The sequence below is a fragment of the Athene noctua genome, chromosome 22, assembly GCF_965140245.1.
Source record: "Athene noctua chromosome 22, bAthNoc1.hap1.1, whole genome shotgun sequence".
NCBI lineage: Eukaryota > Metazoa > Chordata > Aves > Strigiformes > Strigidae > Athene > Athene noctua.
Window position 1 is genome coordinate 7925779 of NC_134058.1, and position 24590 is coordinate 7950368.

The 24590-nt window shown below is 57.6% G+C and overlaps 4 protein-coding genes across 11 annotated transcripts in view; 2 read left to right on the top strand and 2 right to left on the bottom strand.

Moving 5' to 3' along the window:
* Positions 1–1708: 1708 nt before the first annotated feature.
* LOC141969310 (chloride channel protein ClC-Kb-like) lies at positions 1709–6926 on the bottom strand. Of its 3 annotated transcripts, XM_074924936.1 has the most exons (19): positions 6521–6926; positions 6293–6421; positions 6060–6188; positions 5819–5958; positions 5628–5705; positions 5443–5521; positions 5222–5347; positions 5011–5095; positions 4829–4930; positions 4121–4205; positions 3851–4027; positions 3690–3759; positions 3119–3229; positions 2805–3018; positions 2581–2714; positions 2405–2496; positions 2225–2308; positions 2029–2115; positions 1709–1939 (listed from the first exon to the last, which is right to left on the bottom strand). In XM_074924936.1, the coding sequence occupies exons 1-19, from the start codon at positions 6627–6629 to the stop codon at positions 1901–1903; spliced, it is 2070 nt and encodes a 689-aa protein (XP_074781037.1). In that variant the 5' UTR covers positions 6630–6926; the 3' UTR covers positions 1709–1900. The 3 variants fall into 3 exon arrangements, with proteins under 3 accessions (XP_074781037.1, XP_074781038.1, XP_074781039.1); XM_074924937.1 differs by lacking the exon at positions 4829–4930; XM_074924938.1 differs by lacking the exons at positions 5443–5521; positions 5628–5705; positions 5819–5958.
* A 132-nt stretch (positions 6927–7058) lies between these two features.
* Positions 7059–8628, top strand: HSPB7 (heat shock protein family B (small) member 7). 2 transcript variants are annotated; one of them, XM_074924939.1, is made up of 3 exons: positions 7059–7304; positions 7548–7684; positions 8107–8628. In XM_074924939.1, the coding sequence occupies exons 1-3, from the start codon at positions 7178–7180 to the stop codon at positions 8290–8292; spliced, it is 450 nt and encodes a 149-aa protein (XP_074781040.1). In that variant the 5' UTR covers positions 7059–7177; the 3' UTR covers positions 8293–8628. The 2 variants fall into 2 exon arrangements, with proteins under 2 accessions (XP_074781040.1, XP_074781042.1); XM_074924941.1 differs by having other exon boundaries at positions 7062–7304; positions 7551–7684.
* A 1729-nt stretch (positions 8629–10357) lies between these two features.
* On the top strand, positions 10358–20417 carry ZBTB17 (zinc finger and BTB domain containing 17). The gene is made up of 17 exons (XM_074925075.1): positions 10358–10464; positions 11779–11877; positions 12356–12473; positions 14692–14898; positions 15067–15255; positions 15509–15676; positions 15813–15935; positions 16369–16607; positions 16692–16834; positions 17176–17476; positions 17583–17670; positions 18164–18280; positions 18397–18517; positions 18651–18781; positions 18957–19172; positions 19908–19997; positions 20092–20417. The coding sequence occupies exons 2-17, from the start codon at positions 11872–11874 to the stop codon at positions 20376–20378; spliced, it is 2544 nt and encodes an 847-aa protein (XP_074781176.1). The 5' UTR covers positions 10358–10464; positions 11779–11871; the 3' UTR covers positions 20379–20417.
* A 2709-nt stretch (positions 20418–23126) lies between these two features.
* Positions 23127–24590, bottom strand: part of SPEN (spen family transcriptional repressor) — a 71592-nt gene continuing 70128 nt past the window's right edge. For 4 of the 5 annotated variants that reach the window (XM_074925034.1, XM_074925033.1, XM_074925031.1 and 1 more), the window contains one exon: positions 23128–24476. In XM_074925034.1, coding sequence (XP_074781135.1) covers positions 24345–24476 — 132 coding nt within the window. In that variant the 3' untranslated portion in view covers positions 23128–24344. Of the gene's footprint in view, positions 24477–24590 lie in introns of all 5 variants that reach the window. The other variant, XM_074925032.1, reaches the window with a different exon arrangement.

Genomic DNA, 24590 nt, shown 5'->3' on the forward strand with positions numbered 1-24590 from the left:
TTAGGAGTTGAAGGTGGGGGGTTTTTTGAAGGGTTTGAAGGGTTTTTAAAGGGTTTAGGGGGTTGTTAAGAGGGTTTTTAAGAGGTTTTAAGGATTTTTAAGGGGTTTTAATGCTATTTTAAAAGACTTTTTTAAGGGGGAGTTGAAGAAGTTGAAGGGGGGGGGTTAAGGGGTTTAAGGGAGGTTTTAAGGGGTTGCACACAGTTCGAGGAGCGTTTCCCATGCAGGGCCTCTTGTCCTCAGCAAAACCCACGAGGAATTTGGCCTTTTTCTCACCCGCCGCACCCCCAAAGCCAAACCCAAGCCACGGCGGCAGCAGGCCCGGCCGCCTGGTGCCTGCAAATAACTGGGTGGAAAAAAGCCGGAAAAAGGAGCGGGGCGGGGGGGGGGGGAATGCCCAAAACCATAAACAAGGAGAGGGGGGGTTAGGGGGGGCCAACATCTTGCTGCGAAAGCTGCCATTTGGGTGGTTTTCACCTTCTTTTGGTGTGTCTGGGCCTGTGGATGCCCCGTGCATGGCACGAGTTTGCCGGTCTCAGCCCTGTCACCGCCCTCGGTCCCGGCTCAAAGTCCAGCAGCACCCAGGGAGGAGCCAGCGGGGGGGGGACACACACACACCCCGGATTTGGGTGCGTGGTGGCACCCAGCAGCACCTTATCGCTGTTTGCCTGTGGCGGAGCCGGATAAGGGTGATGGGGAAACTGAGGCACGGGGCACGCGGGACCTTTGGGTGCCCCCTCTCACCACTGCCTGCCTCGGTTCCGGCGAGACTCCTGTCCTCATCCCCATGGGAGCAGGAGTGGGGTGACAGGCAGGGATGGGGGCATCACCCGTGGGTGCTGTGAGTGCGACGGTCCCCATGGGGGGGGTGGGTGCTGTGGTCCCATCACCCTACGGCCTCCTCGCCCATTGAGCAGCCTCATGGGCCATGAAGGTGCTGTGGACCCCCTCCCCATGGTCCGAGCACCCTCCATGGGGCACATGGGTGCTGTGGACCCCACTGAGCACCCTCCATGGATGACATGGGTGCTGTGGATCCTGTGTCCCAAAATCACCCTTCACGGGTGCTGTGGACCCCCTCCCCATGGTCCCCTCACCCCACCCAGCACCCTCCATGGGGCACAGGGTGCTGCAGCCCGTCCCTGCTCCCAGCAGACTCACCCCCACCCCAGCACCCATCCCAGTGCCTCGCCCATCACCTGCCCCGCTTTTGGGGTGTCTCCCCTGGCGCTGACCCCGCTTCACCTCTCCTCCGGCTGGGCCCGGGCATGCCCACCTCACCCAACCTGCCCTGCCGAGTTTAATTATCCCAGCAGGCTTAATTATGTCTTCGTTAGCGTCCACCACACCCTTTGCTCCCCCTCTCCCCCTAAAAAACACTGCAGCCTAGTTTGGGGGGGCACTAAAGAGCTGGGCCCTCAAACTGCCCCCCCCCCCCCCCCCCCCGCCATTTCCCCCCAGGATCTTGGGGTCGCAAAACACCCACCACCCTCATGAATTGCAATAATTAAGGATAATTATGCACTGATAATTATAGGGGAGGGTGGGGCAGAGATTGGGGTGCTTCGATGCATGTCCCGGGGCTGGGCACAGTTTTGGGGTGATTTGGGGTGGTTTGAGTGCTGCTGTGGGGTACGGGGGGGTGTGTGACACCACCCCCCCAGACACAAAATGAATCTGTGGGGCTGAGGAAGAGGAAGCACTGCGGGACTGATGTATTTAATGCAAGAGCACAGTTTGCTGGAGAACCGCCCCCCAATTCCCAGACATCTGGGTTTCCCCGGGGGGGCGGGGTGACCCACATCACTTTGGGGGGGGGGTGGGTAGGACCGCCCCCCTCCCTTTCCATGGGTGACATCCCGGGGGATGGGGGGAGGTCCCTTGCAGTCCTCAAAAGTCATCACTTGGGGTTAGCGAGCTCCTCGATCGCTCTCCGCAGCTGCAAGGGGACAGAGGAGGTGGGGAGCAGCTTGTCCCCTCCTTGTCCCTTCCCCCCCCTTGTCACCCCTTTGTGCGCCCCCCCTTTACCTCCACGCGGCTGACAGCTCCCACCAGCTCCCCGCAGCGGGTGACGAAGACGCGCTGCAGCTTCAGCAGCTCGAAGAGGTGATGGGCCTTGGGGAGGTGACAACGAGGACACGTGAGGACAAAGCCAGCCCTGCCGCATCCCCTCACCGCGACACACAATTTGGGGGGGGTGTTTGGAGTGGTCCCCCCCTCAAACCTGGTGCAGGGAGGTCCACGGTGAGAGCTGGAGGATGATGGGCTCAATGGTGCAGCTGTCCCCAAGTGTCCCCGCAGTGGCCAACTTGGGGAAGGTGACATGTTAATTTTTTGGCTGGAAAAACAGCTTTTTGGGGGTGGGGGGTGGGCTCATCCCCCCTCACCCCCCGCCCCCATTTACCTTCTCCCCTTGAGGGGCCTGGGGATGCTCGTGGGTCTGGAGGAAGGTGACCAGCTGGGTTCTGCTGACGGTGCCCACCAGCGTGGGTGACCCTGGGGGACAGGGACAAGCCTGGTGATGTCTGTGTGTGTGTCCCCCGCGGGTCACAGTGACACCCCTCATCCCCCACGTCCCACCTGTGCTCTCCACCACCGGGTATTCGCCATCGGCAGAGGCATCCAAGGCCACCAGCACCTCCTCAAAGCCATCACCCATGGCCAAGGCCACCACCCGGCGCTCCATGAACTCCTCCACCACCACTTGGTAAGACCTGGTGAGCCATAAACCCCTCAAATTTCCATCAGTCGCCTCAAAATATGTTGCTTTTTTTTTTGGAGGGGGGTGTGCGTGGAGGCCTTACGCCATGTGCCGGCTGCGGATGGGGGGTAGGTAGGGCAGCTTCTTGACGATGATGGTGCCGTCATAGAAAGACGGTTGATGCTTCTGGGTGATGGCGTTGGCCACCAGCACGGCCAGGACGACGGGGAGGACGTGGCCCAGGTGACCGGTGGCCTCACACACCAGTAAAGCCGTGGAGATGGCGTGGGTCACCGAGCCCGAAAAGGCGGCTGCACCTGTGGTGGAGACGGGGGCAGGGGGGGTCGGTGTATGAGTGGTGGGTGTTCCCCACCCATGGGTGTCCCCCCCCCAGCCTGCCCTTCCCCAGTGACTCACCAGCCAGGGCGTAGCCACCCGGGATAATGGGGTGCAGGTCTCCCTCTGAACGGAGGCCTCGGGGGAAGAGCAGGGCCACCATCTCCCCCAGCAAGCGCCCAATGGCAGCTCCTAAAATGGGGGGGGGGGGGGGGGGGGGGGGAAGATAGAGAGACCCCAGGAGCCCCCCCCACCCCCAGGAATGGTGCAGCTAGACATGACCATCCTTCTGCAGCCAGCCTGGGGCTGAATGCAGCCCCCCAACTTACAGGGCTCGATACAACCCCTGTACCCCACCCGCAGACTGGGTGTAGCCCCCCTGCCAGGGCTGGATACAACTCCCACACTCCCCCAGCCTGGATGTACCCCCACTCCCTGGGTTGAATAAAATCCCTGTAGCCCCCCCACCCAAGACTGGCTGTATCGCCCCCCACCCAGGCTGGATAAAACCCCTTGTACCCCCTCCAGACTGGATGGACCCCCCTAGGGCTGCATGCACGCCCTGTACCCCCCCTTCAAGGGCTAGATGCACCCTCAGGGATGATTACCCCCCACCCCCCCTCAGTCCAGGCCAGCAGACACCCCGACTCACCATAGATGAAGATGGGCATGAAGTAGCCGGCGGGCAGGGGCAGGGTGGTGGCCAGGATCAGCATCCAGAACTGGGGGGGCAGAGGTGGGGGGTCATCCCCATGGGGACCCTATCTCGGGGAGTGGGGACACAGGGACTGGGGGGGGGGGGGGCATGGCTACCTTCATCAGCAGGAAGAAGGCCAAGGTGCCAAAGATGGTGGTGGAGGGGTGACACCACTCCTGCCAGAGCCCCCGGGGGTCCACGCTGGGGGGGTCGGCCACCGAGGAGGTGTTGGGGACCAGCGTGCCCCAAGTGCGGTTGTCGAAGAGGGAGGTGAGATACTCCTTCATGGTGAGCTGGAAGGACAGACAGACAGACAGACATCCTGAGCACCCGCTGGCATGTGTTGGGGTGCCCTGGGGAGCCTCGCTCCCCCCCCCCCAACTCACCCTGGAGGCCATCAGCTGCCCCAGCCCGGGCGGGAAGGTGACGGAGGCGAGGGCCAGCACCACCAGCACCGTGTAGACGGGCTTGCTGGAGGGGGGGAGAGGTGGGGCTGGGACAGATGGACGGATGGGGTACGTGGAGGGGGACATAAGGACACCCAGGATGTACGGGGTGGATGGGCAGGGTGCATGGCGGGGGACACAGGGACGCCCAGGGTGGGCGGGGGGACACATGGACAATCAAGGTGAGTGGGGTGGACACGCAGGGTGTGTGTGGGGGACACACAGACGTGCAGGGTGCATGGGGGGGGACACACAGACGCGCAGGGTGCCTGAGGGGACACACATGGATGCACACAGTGCATGGGGGGGACACACAGACACACAGGGTGTATGGGAGGACACACAGACATGCAGGGTAGACATGGAGGCTGCACAGCATGGACACACAGGGTGCATGGCGGGGGACACACGGACACACAGGGTCGGCGGGGAGGCTGCATGGCACGGACACACGGACACGCACGGTGCCTGGCGGGGGACACACAGACATGCAGCGTGCGTGAGGGGACACACAGATGTGCAGGGTAGAGGCGGAGGCCGCACAGCACGGACACACAGACACACAGGGTGCATGGAGGGCACACGCAGGCTGCACGCAGCGGACACACGGACACGCAGGGTGCAGACAGACAGACGCCCGGTACAGACTCGGTGGCCAGCAGCTTGGCCGTGAGCCAGTTCTCCTTGACCGCCGCCAGCAGCCAGCGCTGGCAGAAGAGGTAGGCGCAGCCCAAGAGCCCGCAGACGGCCCTGTGGAGGAGAGGGCAGGCAGGGGGTACAGGTGGGGTACAGTGAGGTACAGGCAGGGGTACAGGCAGGGCCCTCCTTACCCCAAAATGGCAAAAAAAAAGGTCTCCAGGAGGTCAAAGGGGAAATCAATCTTGAGGTCACTCTTAAAAACAGCAGCAATGGTTTCTGGAGTGGGGAGGTAGAGGAATGAGTGCATGGTTTTGGGGCTGGGCACCCCAAAAATGCTACAGGTCCACCACCACCCCGGGGTGGGGGGGGAAAGGGGGACACATCCTGCCCACCCTGCCTTGCCTTGCTCGCTGTTGAAGACGGCGAGGAGGCGAAACATGAAGGCGCCGCAGGTCGCAGCGAAAAAACCTCGCCAGTAATCCCGCACAGCGAAGTGGGAGGACATCACCTCGATGCTGAAAAGCACCCCTGGAAAAAATTGGGGGGGGGGGGGGGAGCGAGTTGGGGGTGTCTTTAGGAGGGCAGTTTGGGGGTCCTGAGGGTGGGGTGGGGACAGTCCTCACCGCTGATGGGAGCCCCAAAAACTGTGGCCACCCCGACGGCTTGTGCTGCCACCAGCATCTCGTTCTGCTTGAACTTGTTCTGCGGGGCAGGGGGGGTTACCATAACCCCAATTTTTTTTTTTTTCGGGGGGAGGGGGTGTAAAATAACAACCCTCCTAATTTAGGGGTGAGGGCAGCATCCCCACCTCATACTCCCTTGTGACTGAGGTCCGCATCTTCCCCAGATACGCCGCGGCCATGGCCGAGAGGTGGACGAAGGGCCCCTGGGTGATGAGGAGGGGGGACATGGCGCTGAGCGTCCCCCCCCCACCACCCCAGCGCTGACTAAAACCGCTGGCGATGCCAGGATCTGGGATGGCGGGGGGGAATCCCTCACCACTTTGCCGAGGAAAATGGTGCTGCCACACGCCAAGGTGCAGGTCAACCCCACCACCTTGGCTCCAAAATTCTGGATGGCCAGGTAGTCCTCCAGCACCACGCCGGTCAGGATGGTCTTCAGCTCCGGGATGCCAGAGCCTGGGCCAGTGTTGGGGGGGGAATATCCACATTTTCAGGGTCCTCCTGCTACGGGAGGGGAGTTTTGGGGAGCTGGGGAGGTTGGGGTGCAGCTGGCTCACCTCCTGAGTGCGGAGTGATGCTCTGGGAGAAGCCGGTGGAGAAGGCCGCCAGCGCCGTGGGGTATATGGTCCATGAGAGGTACTTGAGCACTAAGATGTCACCGACCTCTTGGTAAAGCCACCGGTGGGCTGGAGAAGCAGCAGCGAGAGGGAGATGTCCCCCTAGCCCAAAGATAACCCCCCCACTCTGTCCTAACACCAGGCGAACCCCCCCAGGGGAGCCCCACATTTACCCTCGTACAGCCTGGAGACGACAAGGTCCATCATGAAGCTGATGGTGGCCATGAGGACCCCCAGGATGAAGAGGAAATACCAGTCCTCCCCGACACGGAAAAGCTGCCGCTTCACCCACTCCAGGCACCCTGCCGGGGGGGGGAGAGGGGGGGGGAAATGGGGTAGTCACCCCCAAAAAACACCCCCTTACACCCAAGGTCCCCCCCTTTGGGTTGGGGGGGTCTCACCTCGGAGCCTCCTCCGGGCTTCAGGGCAGGGTCTCCAGCTCTGCTGCGACACCAGCACCCTCTCCTCCTCCTTCTCTCCCCGCAGCCCCCCGGGAACGGGGTGCTCCATCCCAGGGATATTTTGGGGGACAGGACCCCCCGCCTTTTTCAGCACCCCCTCGCCGGTCCTCCTGCCTCAGCCTCTGCTGCCAGACTGAGTTTGCAAACGAGCTCATTAAAAACGACCTTGACGAAGCCGCCGGACCCGCTCTGGCCGGAGCGAGCCGGGTTTTTCCCCCCCCGCCGCCACCTCCAAGCTCCCAGTCCCCAAGTACATCCCGGGGTAGGGAGTATTTAATAAGTATTTTAATTAATTATCATTATTATTCCTTAATAATAGGCAGGAACGCCAGCATCGCATTCCATGGCGTTGAGAGTGGGGGGGATGGAGAGGGGAAAAATTTCCACCGTCTCCGGCGCAAGACCTAAATTTAGCTCGATTTATGAGAGGTCTGGCAGGCGGCCGGGAGCCTTAACGAGGCTTTAAAAAGCTCGTCAAGCTGCCCCCCCCCGATATAACCCCGCTTCGCCTTCTGCAGGAGGAGGACGAGGAAGGGGGCTGCGCTCTTCCTCCCCGGCGGGAGCTGGGGATCCGAGATTTTGGGGGGGAAGCGGTGGATGAACGTGAAATCCTCGTCTGCTTTCCGATCGGAGCGCAGCTTTCACCGGTCGGCGTCGCCCGCCGGCACTATGGAACTTTTTGGGAGCTTTGTCCGGCCCCGTGGTGAGACCTTGGGGTTCTCAGGTGAGTTTGGGGGAGGGGGGACCCCCATTTTTAAGGCTGGGACATGGGGTGAAGGTGGGGTTAGTCATGCCTCTTCTCCCCCCACGCTGGCACGTCCCCTCCTGGAGGGTTTGGGCAAGAGTTGGAGCTGTGGGAGAGACATTTAGGGGGGACCCTGCCCAAAATGTGACCGTGACCCTGAGAGGTGTTTTGGAGGAGGGGGGGACCCCACTAAACCGTAGCGGTGACCCCGCTCCTTGCCAGCAGCTCGTCCCGGCAACACCGGCACAGTGAAGACCTTGGGCAACACCTATCAGTTCACGGTGGATGTCAGCGACTTCGCCCCTGAGGACATCATCGTCACCACCTCCAACAACCAGATCGAGGTGCACGCCGAGAAGGTGGGAGCTCCCTCCCTTCCTTTTTCACCCCCAAAGTCTGCAGAACCCCAAAATCCTCAGCTGGGGGACATGGAGACACCCCCACCCCCCCTCCAACTTCCTAATGGCCCTGGCTGTAACCCCGGTGAGGTTTAATTCACCATTTCCCTGTCTTTTCACCCTGTATTTTGTAGGAGCAAATCCCATGAGGCCCAACAAACTCATGCCTTGTAATCACCCTTCTCCCAGGGGGGTAGCAACAAAAACCAGCACCTTTCTCTCCCCGCCAGTGCCACCCACATCCTGCCCGTCCCCTTGGGGAGATAAATATTACCACTACACACAAGGCGTGACCACCAACCTCACCCAAGGGGAGGGAAAAATGAGCCCCTGTCCTGCCTGCACCCCAAAACTGCCCCTTTTTCACCCATTTTTTTCCCCAGCTGGCTGCGGACGGCACTGTCATGAACACCTTCACCCACAAATGTCAGCTGCCCGAAGACGTGGACCCCACATCGGTGTCATCCTCACTGGGGGACGATGGCACATTGACCATCCGGGCTCAGCGACAGCCCGCCAAGCACACCGACCACGTCCAGCAAACCTTCCGGACTGAGATCAAGATCTGAGGGGCTGGGGGTCCAATTTCCCCTCCCCTTATTAATTATTTGGGTGATTTGGGAAGGAGGTGGGACGTGGGGTAGGGAACGGGAACGCTCCCCTGTGGGGTCAGACCCATGCCGAGGGGCTGGCGTGGAGAGACACATCCTGTCACCCACCAGAGAAATTCCGGAGGGAAGTCTCGGCTCCGGGCTCCGGCAGTTTTTAGCCAGTGAGGATTGATGGGGAAGATCCAGCATGCCAAGAGCCCCGCCGGGAGCGAGGAGCAAGGTTCCCTTCCCCAACCCTCCGCCAGAGCTTGTCTCTGTATATACAGCCTGTGATAAATTATTGAGAATGCCTGACTGCTGCCTCCTCAGTTTTTTAATGTTTTCTTGATGCTTTTCCCCCAGAAGGGCTACAGGTTCAGTCCCGAGGGGTGTCTCAGTAAGGGGTACTGTGAGCATTTCCTCCTCCTGACAAAAACACGGACAAGGAGCCATCCCAGCTCCCCTCCAGTGCCTGTGGCCCCGTTTATTTCCAGTCCGAGGTGACTCATTTCTTCCCCGCCGCTCTATTTCTGAGCCATTCCCTCAGCTGTTCAGCCGCCAGCCCACCTGGAAGGTCACCAAATCCTCCTCCTCCTCTCGTCCACCCGCACCCATCACCCTTGGGGAAGCCCCAAGCAGCAGCAAGAGGCAGGACAATGGTCCCAGCCTGGCTGCCAACCCCAAGGGCTTCATTTTAGGGGACCAAAAGCTCCCCAGATCCCCACCAAGGGCCCGGCTCCATCTCCCCATGTGTACAAACAACAGCGAGGCACCCGTCCAGGGTGAGTGGCTGTTTATAGCTACCACACACCGCCCAGCTTGTGTTGCTGCACAAACTTTGAGGTCATCTCGTCCCTGCTTGTCCGCTAACAACTCATGACTTGCATAAACACACCTGCAGCACTGGTGACACACACACAAACGCCTCCTCCATCATCTCCTCGGGCAGTTTGTCTATCGGGTCACTCTGGGGACTCCCTGCCACAGGACGCTGTGAGGAACAAAGTTTGAAAGTTATTAAAAAACCTCTTAATGGCTATAAAAGCCCCCAGCACAGCTTAGGAAATCGGAGCCATGGAGGCAGGGAGCAGCGGTGATGTCCTGCCGTTAATCCTCTGCAATGGGATGTGTCTGCCCTGCCCCAAAATGCCAGCCTGGGCGCCCAGGGTGCCCCAGCACCCAGGAAGCCACCCGCCGCGGTCACAGATTGCCATCTAGTGGTGACAGGCTAGTGGGTGGCCCTCACCCACAAAGCTCCAGCAAAAGGAGAAAGTTAAAAAGCCCTTTTTCTCCCCAGAACCACCTGGTTTTGCACAGGAAAGATTTATGAGCCATGGAGCTGGTGAAGGGACAGCTCAGAGCCCCAGCACCAAACCCACAGCAGCTTGACCCCACTACAGGCTCATTTTTGGCAGTCAGGCCACGAAATCTGGACTTAGGGGAAAACAGGTTGATGGGAATTTAACATTTGTGGGGCTGCCTGCTGCCTGCACCTGCCCAAACTCACTGCTACCCTCCAGCGCACACCACTGAACAGCTGCCTTCAGAGCCGCACAGGCCTCCTCATGCCACCTGGCCCTGCACACCTGCAAGGGGAGGTTTGCCCACACAAAGGGCCCACCTTAGACAACATCTACAGCTTTTTGAGCAGTGCTGGCCCGCTGGGACCACACCACCAGGCTCGCTCCCTGTGGGGACGCCCAGCCGCCATCATGGTGGCTGCCTGACACCTTGGCCAACTGGGGTGTGGGCAACCTCGGAACGGGGACAGAAGCCCTCAGGGGCAGACAGCATGGAGGAACAGGGCCCTCTGCTCCTCACGGAGCCACAGGGCCAGCCCCGAGACCAAGCAACCCCTAGAAACTCCCGACGCGCCCCCGCCCGCCACCCTCGCACTGTCATGGCGGCGCTCCTAAGGCGGGGGGGGCGGAACAGAAGGCGGTATCACGTGATCACCGCCACCGCCCCGTCTGCGCATGCGCAATCGCCGGGCCGCGCCGCGTCGCGAATGCGCGGTGGCCCCGTCGGTGGGCGGAGAGGGGCGACGCCGCTTCCGCCCGGCGTCAAGATGGCGGCGCCCTTTGTCTGGTCCGTGTCACGGTGAGCGCTGCGGGCGGTGGTGTGAGGCTCCCACCCGGCCCGGCATGGCAGGTAGCGGCACGGGGCGCGGCGGGGAGCCCGGGGAGGGGCTGGGAGAGGGCTGGCGGGCCTGAGGAGGGGCCTTGCGGGGGTCACGGGGGCTGGGAGGGGAAGGGGGCTGCGGCCCAGCTCGCTGCCTGCGGGGTCCCCCCCAGAGGAAGCTGTTTTTGAGGCGCACTCCGGTGTGTGCCCCCCGATCTTTTGAGAGGAGGCTGCGTGGGGGTCCCCCCCATCCCCTTAGCACTCGAGGGAGGGCTGTGGCAGCTCATCCCCCCTGGATTTGCACCCTGTACTCCCTCCTCAGGCCTAGGGCAGCTGTCGTGAGGGGAGCGGGGGGGCTGCTGGTGCCCTCGCCAGCTCATCCGGGTGTCCATGTCCTCTGTGGGAGAACGTGTGTCCCTCCACGGAGCCGTGGGGTGATTTGAGGCGAGGCCGGGAGCAAAGCTCTTTCCTCCCCCTACGTGTGGGGCAGCCGCCACCCCCTCAGGACGCAGTGGGACATCTGTGAGGGTCGCAGCCCTGACAGCTGACACCGCCCCGACACCGCTGAGTTGTCTGCCTGCGCGTCAAGGACGTCGTCAGCAGAAGAGCGGAGAAAACTTCAAAGCATCATGCAGCAGCTCAAGGAAAAAAGGGTTTTTCTCATCTTCTGGCATATTTTTTTGGCATGATGACATCCTGTACTGGTTGTACGTGCCCTCTGCGGGCGTCGCTTTTTGGACACGGATGACGTGTTATGTGGACAAACCACGTTTCCTTAATTGCATTTCTACATTAGAAGCTTCTGCTAAAATTTCAGAGATTGGGCAGCATACCCAAGGCAGGATTTTTGTGAGAAGATGAAGGTTTTGGAGTTCATCATCCAGGCACTGCAGAAATGGGCGGTTTTCACGGCCGAGCTCGAGGTCTGGCGATGTCTCAGTGGCTCCGCTGGCTCCCTGCCTGCTGCAGCCCAGGGCTCCGGTTACCTGCGGGCAGCCCTGCCTGCACGAGCCTATCCCTGGGCCTGAAAACTAAATAACCGAGGGCTCTGCAGGGTGTCTGTTCACTGGGGGTGGTCCAGCCTGTCTCTGCTCATCTCTCTCCTCGTGTCTTTCTCCTTTTAGTTCCTTTTCAACAAGTTATTTTCCTGCTTGTCATTCCCCCCCACCCCTTACAGCAGAATGTGAACTTACCTTACAGTTTTACTGCTGACCACAAACTCCAGAGCTCTTCTCTGTTTCGTAATTTATGTTATTGGCACGTCTGTACCTTGAATGCTCTGGTTAGATCAGCTCTTAACTTTTTTTCTTTTTTTTTTTTTTTTTTTAACTGAAAATATTGCAGAATCAGTTAGTGGAAATGAGGACAGACTTCTCTTCGCAGAGACTGAAGGGATTAGGGCTGCTTTGTTCCCCGAGCTGACACACAAGAAGGGTGATGACGGTAAGCAGAAAGTAAACTCCCTCTTCCTTTTTATCTTCTCGGCATAAGAATGGGTGGCTGGATGGTGACAGCATTGAAAGGCGATGTTTAAACCGCTATTTTTTTCCAATTTGTTGAGGCTTTGGGGTTTTTTTGATAGGTAGACACTTGGGTGGCAAGTACAGGCAGAGGTTAATGTCTTTAATAAGCAAGAGAGCTTAACAGAGCTCGTGTGGGAAGCTCCCTGGGACTGTCGCTGCTGTATTTTATCTCTGCGTGCGTCGGTGTTCTTATAACAAAGCTTTTCCATGATTAATCGGGTAATGAGAGACTCAACAGCCGTGTCAGGGAGAGGGCAGGAGGGGAAATGGCGCTTCTGTGCCTCCGATGAGGTGAAATTGGTGGGTGCCCGGTCCTGGGTTGGTAGCGCCGGACCTTGGTGCCTTCCACACACAAGGTTTGGGTTTTTAAATGGAGCTTTTTGTCCTGTTTCTCCTAGGATGGCTGCGTAGAGACTGACTTGAGTACTGGGAAGGGGGAAAACTGTGAAGGAGAGCTGCATCCATCTCGCCTGCAGCATTGGTCCCCTGGATATCTCCACTCCTGGCAGCGCAGGGGTGAGTTCAGGCACTGATCCTGGCTTATCTTTGTTTGTCAGGCGAAAACTCTGTGTGTCAGAGCTCCTCAGACAGCACTGCTGCCTTAAACAGCCAACGGCGATGGGTTTGTGCGAACGGGAGCTGATTTATTTAGCCATCGGGTGGACCAGCAATGCCTGATTTGGCATTTTCCCTCCCCGGATCCATCCCCATTTCAGCGCATCCCATTTGATCTCAACACCGGAGCTTCAAACTGGCCCTGCCCGAGTGGTGGCAAGGAGCCAGGGTGGTGTTTCTGGTGCACCGTGGGATTTTTGATCCAGATATTTGGGATTTTTAAGGCTTGGAGTCAGGGATTTTAATATACAAAGGTGATCTGAGCTGCTGGAGGACGTCGGACGCTGGGTTCAGGCGGAGGGTGACACGCAGCTCGTCCCAACCTCTGTCCTGCTGCGCTCACGTGCTCCGATGAAGCTCTAACGTGGTGTCATGGAGGAAACCACAGAGAAGAGGAGGCTTACTGGGAAGCGTTGAGTTTTTTGAGTTTTTACTTCCATCGCAAAGCTGGGGTGCAAAGCTGAGGCGAGTCCAATCGGGGATAAAAATCATCATTCAGATGTAAAGTCCCTCCTACAAATTACTGAAAATAGCCTTTTTTGTGTGCATCAAACCATCGTGATTTCTCAGGTCCTGCTGCACAGAGCTTTCCAAGCATGGAACGCAGCGTTGTTTGTCCTGCTGGGAAAATCCTCCCCTTTTTTTCCAGAGCTTCCTTTGCAAACCCTATAGGGTCATACGTATGCGGGGGTTTAGATGGATTTTGATACAAATACTGATTTTTCTGGCTCTCCAGGGATGTATTTTGTATAAGGGATGTATAAAAAGTACCCCGTGTTTTGGAGAGCTGGGGGAAAGTTGTGGTGGCGAGTTAACTGCAAAGACAAACGGCGCCTTTTGGGAGTGAAACTCTCTGCGCGTGATCCGATGCTGTCGGAGGTTTCTGGGCTCCTCATCCCCTCTGGAAATGATTTTGGAAGCCGAATCGATCCTTGAGTGGAAGATCTTTCCTCGAGGCCGTTGCTAGCACCCGCAGCAGACAGGAGGAGGCTCCCTCTGCCCGCGGTGCTCGCCGGCTGCGTGTGGAGGAAGGGATGTGCTCGCTGCTGCCTGGAAGCGACCCGGTTTTGTGGATCCAAACCTGTTGTTTTCCCTTTAACTGAGACTCCCTGGTACTGTTTTTAAGACCTGGTAAAGTGGAAAAGCAGCTGCTATGGGCTGGAAAACGTTAGAGAGACACCAAGCATAGACTTAGCATCGAAACCAAGAGTGTTTCCGTGGCTGTAACTTTGTTTCTTCCAACATCCAGAGCTTTAGCAACGTCCTGGCCTGTTGAACAATAACTGTGGATAGTCCGTGTTTGCTTTCTCCTCCTTCCTTGCTCATCGCTTGCTGGGCAAGTGATGAAACAATCCCTTTAGCCCACGGAGGAATCATTTTCTGAAAACAAAGCGGAGTGCAAACCCTTCATTCTCTACACTGTGCCCTGCGGGTGCAGCCCAGAAGAAAACCCAGCGCGTGGCAGCAGATCGAGCTCGCAGCACCCCTCAACCTTTGCCGACGAGGACCTCGTTCAAAAATGGGCTTTTACAGTGTTTCCAGGAGTTTGCAGCATTCCTCTGAGAAAGTTGCACTTTGAGCAGGGAGAATTCCCTCCAAACACACAATAAAAGATAAAAATCCCTCGGTATCGTGATGTGAGCACCTAAAATGAGCAGGAGCTTGAAGATTTTTGAACATTTTCCGTGCTGCGCCCTCAGCGGGAGCGCCTGCTCACCAGAGGGACCGTGGACTTGTGTTTGCAGAGGCATCAGGGTTCCTGCTCGCAGCTTGGGCCGGCTGAAGAGGAATAAATGTATTTTAAATACTGTTAGGATGGCAAAAAAATATATTGACTGTTCAGTGAACTCTTTCTCCAGCCCTGTGTTGACACTGCAGCTGCAACAGGAGAGGTTTTGGGGGTTGTCTGTGGTGGGGGAGGCAGGTGGCTGTAGCGAGGAGCTGAAATTAGGCTTTTCAGGCCACATTTTTTAATGAACAGGGCAATCAGGCTGTGGTTGATCCGTGACTTTGTGATCTGTCCTGCTTCGTGGCCCTTTCTGAGGCGGCATTAGGGGTTCGGCACCCGCCTCACTTCCCTCCCCGGGGTTTGTTTGGTTTTTTTGTTTTCTCCCCACAGCCATGGAATTCCCCCAGCATAGCAAACAAGTCCTGGAACAGCTGAACCAGCAGCGGCAGCTGGGTTTGCTGTGCGACTGCACCTTCGTGGTGGACGGCATCAACTTCAAGGCCCACAAAGCCGTGCTGGCAGCGTGCAGCGAGTATTTCAGGATGCTTTTTGTTGACCAGAAGGACGTGGTGCACCTCGACATCAGCAATGCAGCGGGTAGGCAGGGGGTTGTCCGATATCCCTCCGAGATGCTTAAATGAAGCGGTTTGGTGCCTGGGGTTTGAGGGAGGCTCTTCAGCCTGTTATTTGGTGCACTGCGGGCTTTTCAAAATTGTGTGGCCAAGAGGTGAAAGCTTATTTCTGGTTGCATCGCCTCCCTGGCAGGTTTGGGTCAGGTTTTGGAGTTCATGTACACTGCTAAGCTGAGCCTAAACCCTGACAACGTGGAAGACGTGATGGCCGTGGCGGGTTTCCTCCAGATGCAGGAGATTGTCAGCGCTTGCAACGCTCTCAAGTCCCTCTCCATGCCAGCAGAAAGCCCCACCGAGAGCCAGGAGCACCCTGCCGAGATTGGTACGTAACCTCCTTGCTCTCCCTCATCCGAGGAGACTCAGAATTGCCCCATGAAGCAGCCACATGCTCTGGCCACCAGCCAAATCCACGTCCTGGGTACACCTGGGATGTCTGGATGGGGTTTGATCCTCACGCGGCACCAGCAGTTGAAGAACTGTCATTTCCTTGAATCTTTCTGGGGTGTGGGAATCCTTCTTCTCACAGCCCCTGCCTGGGCCCCAAATGCTGGATCGATTTGTTTCTTCCCTCACAGGGACTGACAAGGCAACTGTCGAGGACAAGAAGGTGGCAGAACCACTGGGTGATCTCGACAAAACAAAACCAGTTCCTCCCGACCTGGAGGGCAAGGAAGAGACGCCAGCTGCCGCAGCAGCAGCAGCACAGCCCGAGGTGCAGGCAGAGCAGCTGGGTGGCCAAAAAGGTGAGCCACCATGGGACACCACCTGAAATCCCACTCTCACCCCCAAAACGCACCCTGTCCTGCAGCCAGACTCTGCTGCCTGCAGCCTGCCTGTCTCCTCGCGCGTGCCTGAGACACTCTGTTGTTTCTGGGGCAGGTGCTGCCATCCAGGAGGGCCCCAACGCCGAATTCACCAGCCACTTGCAGCCAGCGGAGAGCGTGGTTGGCGGCGGCAGCCCCACGGCGAAGGGCAGTGTCTCTCAGGGCACCGAAACGGGAGGTGTGTTCATGGGCGAGGGTGGGGGCGAGGGCTTTGCTGTCTGCCCCTTCCCTCCAGGAGGGCTCAGCAAGGGTTGGACCCTTGTTTTCCGTGCAAATAATTTGGTTAGTGTGAGTTTTGCTGTGCAAACGCTGTCTCCTGCGAGTCGCAAAGCTCATGGGAGCAAGTTTCCTTGGGCCAGAGCTAGGAGAGGTTGGGAAATGCTCCTCTCTCTGTGCTAGCTTTTGGATTTTAGGGCTAATGACTTGCAAATCCAAACTGACTCCAGGCACCTGTGTCGTGTGATGGAGTACCAGGGTTTTCCGGAGTACAGTAGGGCAGGTTTAATCCCCACCGCCTTAAACACAGGCTTAGAGTTAGGACATACAGGCGGGGTTTGTGTCTCTGATGCTGCTCCCGATCTTTAGCGTCCCCGTTTTATAACTGCTGACAGAGATGAAGCTGGAGGGGAAGGAGGAAGAGGGGGAGGTGACAGCAGAGGAGGAAGAGGAAGCTAAAATCCCTGAGGAAGAGCAGCCCCGGTTAGAAAACGGAGAAAACGCTGAAGATAACGAATCAGGGAGCACCGACTCTGGACAGGAAAACTCGGGTGAAACCCGTCTACTGCGTTCGGGTACTTACAGCGACAGGACCGAGACGAAAGCCTACGGCTCCGTCACACACAAGTGTGAGGTGAGGCCGGGCGTGGGCCCCCGCGGGGGGATCTCCGGTCCCTCGGGGCCACCGCAGCGTCACCGGCCGCGTCTCTGTCCCTAGGACTGCGGGAAGGAGTTCACCCACACCGGCAATTTCAAGCGGCACATCCGTATCCACACCGGCGAGAAACCGTTTTCCTGCAGGGAGTGTAACAAAGCTTTCTCCGACCCAGCTGCCTGCAAAGCCCATGAGAAAACGCACAGGTACGGCCACGAGGCCGGTGGGGGAAGGTTTGGATGAGGCTGTAAGGGTGTAAGGACTCAACCTCTCCTCTGGAGAGGCTGGCGCTGCAGGGTTGGAGACTCCCAGCAGCTCATTTGGATGGTGCCAGCCATAAAAAGATGCCAGAAGCACCTAAAAAACGGGAATTTTGCTACCAAAGAACAAATCTTTGTGCGTTGGGGTGGGAGGGGACGGGAGCTGCCCCGGTCCTTCCCTTTCGTGTTGCGTCAGGACGTCCTGGGGGACCCGGAGGGGCTGAGCTGGGGCGGTGGGGCTCGGCTCTGCACACCGGTTCCACACCATGACCTCGTTTCCTCTGCAGCCCCTTGAAGCCCTACGGCTGTGAGGAGTGTGGGAAGAGCTACCGCCTCATCAGCCTGCTGAACCTCCACAAGAAACGGCACACGGGGGAGGCCAAGTACCGCTGCGACGACTGCGGCAAGCTCTTCACCACCTCTGGCAACCTCAAACGGCACCAGCTGGTCCACAGCGGGGAGAAACCCTACCAGTGTGACTACTGCGGGCGCTCCTTCTCCGATCCCACCTCAAAAATGCGGCACCTGGAGACCCACGACACCAACAAGGAGCATAAGTGTCCCCACTGCGACAAGAAATTCAACCAGGTGAGTAGGGTGGGGGGAAAGAGCCGGACCCACGGCGGTTCGGGTCCTTCCAGAGGGAAATGGGGGGGATGAGGGGGGGTCTCTGTATCCCTCTCCCTGTCGCCAGGTGGGGAATTTGAAGGCTCACTTGAAGATTCACATCGCGGACGGGCCCCTGAAGTGTCGGGAGTGCGGCAAACAGTTCACCACTTCAGGTAGCATGGGGTGGGTAGGTGGTGAGGTGCAAGCGACGGGGGTTTGGCTGGTTTGGGGGGGGTCAGGGACCGCTCCAGGGGTGTTCAGAACCCAGAGGAAGGATTTAATCCTGGGCACAGGAGGGTTTAATCCTTTTAACTGTGGTGCCGTGGTTGTGGCGCATGAATTTCTCCCTGTGCAGGGCTGGGCTGGCGTCCCCCATGGGATCACACCGGGGGTGTCTCCTCCCATCTCTCCAAACTGCTGCAGAGCCCGGGGGGGTGTCTGGATGAGCCCGGAAGAGTCTTCCCATCCCCACAGCTGCTTGTTCTGGCCGTCCCCACCACCACGTTACCCCCTGACCCTCGGCTCCAGGCATCAGCGCTCCCTGCCCCGTGGGGACGCGATGGGCTTTCCCCAGGGGGCTACAGGGGTGCTGGGAAGGATGGAGGGAGGGTGCTGGGGTCACCGTGCAGCCCCCCCAACCCAGGGCTGAGCCTCATCTGCTCTCAGGGAACCTGAAACGGCACCTCCGGATCCACAGCGGGGAGAAACCCTACGTCTGTGTCCACTGCCAGCGCCAATTCGCCGACCCCGGGGCGCTGCAGCGACATGTCCGCATCCACACGGGTAGGGACGCAGCTCTGCTCTTGCTCCCTCCACCCTTCAGGGGATGCTGGGGGGAGCCTCGGGCTCCCCATCCCTGGGTTATTGATCCCCACGCGCTTTTCCCTCTCCTCCCCCAGGAGAGAAGCCGTGCCAGTGCTTGATCTGCGGGAAAGCCTTCACCCAGGCGAGCTCCCTCATCGCCCACGTGCGCCAGCACACGGGGGAGAAGCCCTACGTCTGCGAACGCTGCGGCAAGAGGTGAGGGGATGCCCCAGGAATTTCAGGGGGCACCTCTGCTCCCCGCTCCGTGGACAGGTGATGGAACACAGAGCAGGGATGTGTCAGGGGATCATGGTGACCCATCGTGTGTGTGTGTGTGTGTCCCCACAAGGTTCGTGCAGTCCAGCCAACTGGCCAACCACATCCGCCACCACGATAATATCCGACCCCACAAATGCAGCGTCTGCAACAAAGCTTTCGTCAACGTGGGGGATCTCTCCAAGCACATCATTATCCACACCGGTGGGTACCGTCACAGCACCCTGCCTCGCCCCCCAGACCTTTAAGCACCCCCCTGGCCTTTAACCAACCCCCCCCAAAATCTTTAAGCACCCCCCAAACCTTTAACTACCTCTTCAGTCTTTAACCACCACCCCCTAAACCTTCAACCACCCCCAATTCCTGACCTCGTCCCCAGGGGAGAAGCCGTTCCTGTGCGACAAGTGTGGCCGCGGGTTCAACCGGGTGGACAACCTGCGCTCCCACGTGAAGACGGTGCATCAGGGCAAGGCGGGCATCAAAATCCTCGAGCCGGAGGAAGGCGACGAGGTCAACATCGTCACGGTGGCTTCCGATGACATGGTGACGCTGGCCACCGAGGCGCTGGCCGCCACCGCTGTCACGCAGCTCACGGGTGAGCCGGGAGCTCCCAGAGCCGTCCCAAAAGCGAGGTTTAACCGTGGGGTGCAGGTTTAGGGGTCCTAGAGCCGTCCCAAAAGCGAGGTTTAACCGTGAGGTGCAGGTTAGGGGTCCCAGAGCCGTCCCAAAAGCGAGGTTTAAGCGTGGGGTGCAGGTTGGGGGTCCCAGAGCTGTCCCAAAAGCGAGGTGTAAGCGTGGGGTGCAGGTTGGGGGTCCCAGAGCTGTCCCAAAAGCGAGGTGTAAGCGTGGGGTGCAGGTTGGGGGTCCCAGAGCTGTCCCAAAAGCGAGGTGTAAGCGTGGGGTGCAGGTTGGGGGTCCCAGAGCTGTCCCAAAAGCGAGGTGTAAGCGTGGGGTGCAGGTTGGGGGTCCCAGAGCCGTCCCAAAAGCGAGGTTTAAGCGTGGGGTGCAGGTTTAGGGGTCCTAGAGCCGTCCCAAAAGCGAGGTTTAAGCGTGGGGTGCAGGTTTAGGGGTCCTAGAGCCGTCCCAAAAGTGAGGTTTAACCGTGGGGCGCAGGTTGGGGGTCCCAGAGCCGTCCCAAAAGCGAGGTTTAACCGTGGGGTGCAGGTTGGGGGTCAGCACATCCCTGGGCTGCAGCACCCTTTACCAGAGCCTGAGTCCAGGAACATCCCGGCCTGGCTGGAGCCCCCTCCCCAACCCCTGTCCTGCTCCAGCTGGGGTGATCTGACACCCGCCCCCCCTTGCCATCACCTTCCCTCCTCTCCCCCCACAGTGGTCCCCGTGGCAGCCGCGGTGACGGCGGACGAGACCGAAGCACTTAAAGCCGAGATCACCAAAGCGGTGAAACAAGTACAGGAAGCAGGTGAGAAGGGGAAGGGGCAAGGCGTGGGGGTTGGCTCAGCTGCCTCCTTGCTTCCCTTTTTAATTTTCAATTTTATTTTATTTTTTTTTAACAGACCCCAACACCCAGATCCTTTACGCCTGCGATTCCTGCGGAGAAAAATTCCTGGACGCCAGCAGCCTGGCGCAGCACGTCCGCATCCACACGGCTCAGGCCCTCGTCATGTTCCAGGCCGACACGGACTTTTACCAGCAGTACGGCCCGGCCGGCGCCTGGCAGGCAGAGCAGGTCATCCCCGCCGGGGAGCTGCTCTTCCGCACCCGCGACGCCCCCCCAGAGCCCCCCGCCGCCCCCCTGGCCCCCGCGCCAGGTGCTGGGGAGGGTCAGTCCCCCGCCGAGTGACTTCTCCCCCCTCCTCTCTATTTAAAAAAAAAAAAAAAAAAAAAAAAAAAAAAAAAAAAGCTGCTTGGAAATGGTGTAAAAAGTGTATTTCTGGAAGGAGATGGAATAAATTGCAATATTTTCTAATGGCTGATGGTGTGGGGGGGGTGTTGCTGCAGGCAATTTGTGCCCCTGCTACTTCCCAGATGATGTGTTGGGGTGAAGGAGCCCACCAGGAATTAGTGAAATATTTAATCACTAATGGGGGTGCAATCCTTTGAAAATGAGGGTAAGTGCAATGCTAAAGTTAAAAAAGGTGGTTTAGGGTTTTACCCCCCCTGAGCGGCCAAGTGGGGGGCCTTGGGGTAAAAACCCTGGTCCTGCTGCCGGGGGCTGGAGGCAGAGGGGAGCACGGCTTGGGTTAAAAAAAAGGACAAAAAGGTGCTGCTGGCACCCCAGGGTCAGGGGGTGTGAGCCTGGCCTTCTCCTGGCCCCCCCACTCCAGGGTCTAGCCCCCCCCAGGCCCTGCTGAGATGGTGGGTGGGCACAGGGGGTCTGGAGATGGGTGTCTGTTTGTCTCTTGCCCCCCCCCCCAGCCCTGTTCCCCCACCCAGGTGGGTGGGAATTTGGGGGGCGGGGGGCAGCACAGGCTCCAGCCGTGTCCCCCCCACTGCAGTGCTGGGCTGAGGGGGCCGTGTGTCCCCAACATGGGGGGGGGCACAGGGACCCTGTGGGGCTCTGCAGGGGCAAGGGGCCAGTTCCAGGTTCTTTTTTTGGGGTGCCCCAGGGCAGGACAAGGGGCACAAACCCACCGGGGGGGTGCGCGCACGGTTCGTGGGGACCCTGAAGGTGGGATCAGGCCTGAACCCCCCACCCCCCCCCAGTGCTCTGGGGTGGGATGGGGGACAGACACGTGGACAGACACACGGACAAATGGATGTGGAGCCAGCCAGGACTTGGGGCAGGATCAGCCCCTTTAGCGCCCCCCCCCCCCATGTCCATGTGTCCGTCTGTCTGTCTGCACCCCCATCTGTGTGCCTGGAGGCAGGATTGGGGCAGGACAGACAGACACACCGCAGCTGGGGGGGGAACAGGACATGCTCAAAGGGGCTGAGCCTGCCCACAGGGGGGGTGGGGGGGTGTGAAATTGGTGGTTTTCAAGCAGGTATTGGGGGAAAAAAACCCCAAACCCCAACATTTTGGAGGGTTTGTGCCAGGGGGTGCAGGAGGCAGCTGGACCTGCCACCGTCCGTGTGTCCATCCACCTGTCCCACCGCCCGTGTGTCTGCCTGTACGTGCAATTGTCCGTGTGTCCATCTGGCTGTGCACCTGTCCGTGTGTCTGTCCCACTCCCATTACCCCACCCGGGAGGGGGGGGAGGACAGATCAGGCCACCCGGACAGACAGACACTCCCATGTCCAGCTGGACAGACGGACAATTGTCCAGACGGTTGGCCACGCAGCCAGACACACGGATGGGGGCACTGCACAGCTGCACAGCCAGACGGACAGACGGACACTTGTACACCCAGACGGGACACTCATCTCCTCCGCCCCACCCCCTCCGGCACAAGCTTCCCAAAAATGGACTTTTTGCCTCAAAAGCCCTGCTCTGAAAACCAGCAATGTCACACCCTGCCACCTGTCCGTGCACCCCCCCAGCCGTGTGTCTGGAGCTGGGATTGGGCCCCGGAGGGGTGATGGTCACGGGGACAGACAGACAGATGGACACACGGCTGGGGTTTTGAGCAGGTCCTTTGGGACCAAAAAAAAGTCAATTTTCGAGGGGTTTTTGCCAGACAAAGCCCCCAGTGCCCCAGGTGGGGTAACGAGGGTGGCACAGACACACGGACAGTGCATACCCAGATGGACAGACAGACCCAACACTGCTCCTCCCACCCAACTGCTCCACCCCCCCAGGAAAAAAACAAAACAGATATTTTGCCCCAAAAGATCCTGCTCCAAAAACCAGCAATTTTGCACCCCCACCCAGGATCAGGCCCTTTACCCTCCCATGGTCCATGTGTCCGTCTGTCTGTCCATACCCCCCCTCTCCACCCCAACCCTGGGGCACTAGGGGGGGGTCCCAGGCCCCATCCTGACCCTGTGTCCCCCCCTCCACAGCCCTGGGGGGGTGTCCCCAGGGGGTAGGATGGGACCAGGCTCTCACCCTCCCACCTTCATCCTGGGGTGCCGGCAGCACCTTTTTGTCCTTTTTTTAACCCAAACCGGGCCGCCCTCTGCCGCCAGCCCCGCTCAACCTCGGCACAGGGCAGCGGGGTGTCCCTCGCCCCAGTCTTTAACCCCAAACCCCCACTGGTGGGGTGCAAGCCCCCAGAGTTTCTCATAAATCTTCTTTTTTACCATATCTTCTTCATTTTAACCCATTTGCACCACCACTGGTGCTTAACCCAGGGTTTCGGTGGCTCCCACAGGCTCCTGGTGTCGCTTCCCTCCTGCACCTGAGCCCGGCCTGCTTTTGGGTGGAAAAGCAGTGAAAAACATGAAGTCTGGCTCTTGGTTTTTCAAGGATGGCGAATATCAAAATTCAGGGATATTTTCCAAGTAGTTGGCGCGTATCAAAATTAAAAGCGGGGAAAAAATTGCAACTTAGTTTTTCCACAAATATTTACAACACATGAGGAAAAAGAAACAGATTTGATTTACTTTGATGAAAATTATCTTTTTTTTTTTTTTTTTTTTAACAGAAGGTTGGTGACGACTCCTGGGGGAGCCCCCAAACCTCCTCCCGCTCCCCCCACCCCATCCCGAGCGGCCGAGGGACGAGATGTGGGCGCCGAGGTGTTTTGTATTTTTTAATAAAGTTTGTAATCCAATGGACACACAAAACAAAACTGCGCTGAGAAAAAAACAGTTCCATAAATTAATAAGTGTTAGGGAAGGCGAAGGGGGGGAAGGGGGGGTCGAAAGTCTTTTGTACAAGTGTATAACACTTCCACAGCTCATGAGACGAGGGGGGGTCATGTTTAAATGAAGCGCACTTACAAATGAGTGACAATACAAAGTCTGAGTATGAAAATAAGATTTTCTCTGAAAACACATTTTTGGCACAGATTAAAAAAAAATGTATGTTGTGGGGATTTGATTTTTTTTTTTTTAAAGTCAGTATTATATATATTTATATATATTATATATATATTTATATATACACACACCCACTGAGTTCTGCATATCCCACCAGGAAGGAAAATAGCTCTCCCTTTTGTTTTTTTGTTTTTTTTTGTTTGTTTTGTTTTGTATTTTCTCTTTTTTTTTTTTTTTTTTTTTCAGTGTAAACTGTACATCCCAGATGAAGAGAAGACGGCTGCAGCAGGGGCAAGTGGAGGAGAGGAAGGTTCACATCCAGAAAAAATAAAACCAAAAAAGAAAAAAAAAAAAGAAAAAAAAAACAACCAATAAAATAAAATAAAAAAAAGATAATGTGTGAAATGATCCTTGACCCACAAATTTCAGCAGAAGTCCCCAGGTCCTGCGTTTAGTCCACGGTGCATGTTAATGTGTGTCAAGACATCCAGAACGTCACAGCGTGTCTCCAACTGTGCAAAGGTCCGAGTCACTAATTTAGTGCAAAGGCAGTTCAGGTTCTTTTTTATTTTTTTCCTTTTTTTTTTGTTAAAAAAAATAAGCCATCCTTTATCTTTTCCCCAAAAGGAGGCACAGAAACCCAATACCAGTCCGCCTGCTGAGTGCATCAGTTGTCCGTAAGCTAAAGCAATATGTAAACATACAGGGCAGCAGAACCGCTCCCCAGCAACAGTTTGATCGAGGCCGGTTAGGGCAGGAGGCTGGTAGTCTGGCAGCATTTTCTTGTTTCATTACTTTCTCTCTCTCTTTTTATTTATTTTTATTTTAATTTTTTTTTTTTGTGGTTTTTGTGGGCTTTTTTTTTTTTTTTTTTTTTTGCTGCAGGGCCTTGGAAAAAAAAAAACCAACAACTAAAAATAAAGTCAGTAAGCGGTAAACAGCTCATACCGACGCGATGACAATCATCAGGTGAGGAGAGATGTTGGAGATGCTGGCGAGGAGGTCCGGGGCTAGGCGGGACAGGTGGCTTTCTGAAAATTCGCAGGGTGGGAAGATCTGCAGAACATAGGCAGGCTGCGAGGGAGAAGAGAAACACAAATGAGACAAACAGGGGTGAGGCCTGGCCTAAAATTTTTTTAAAACGGGACATTCAGAGGATTTTTTTGGTGCTTAAAGGCTCATACATGC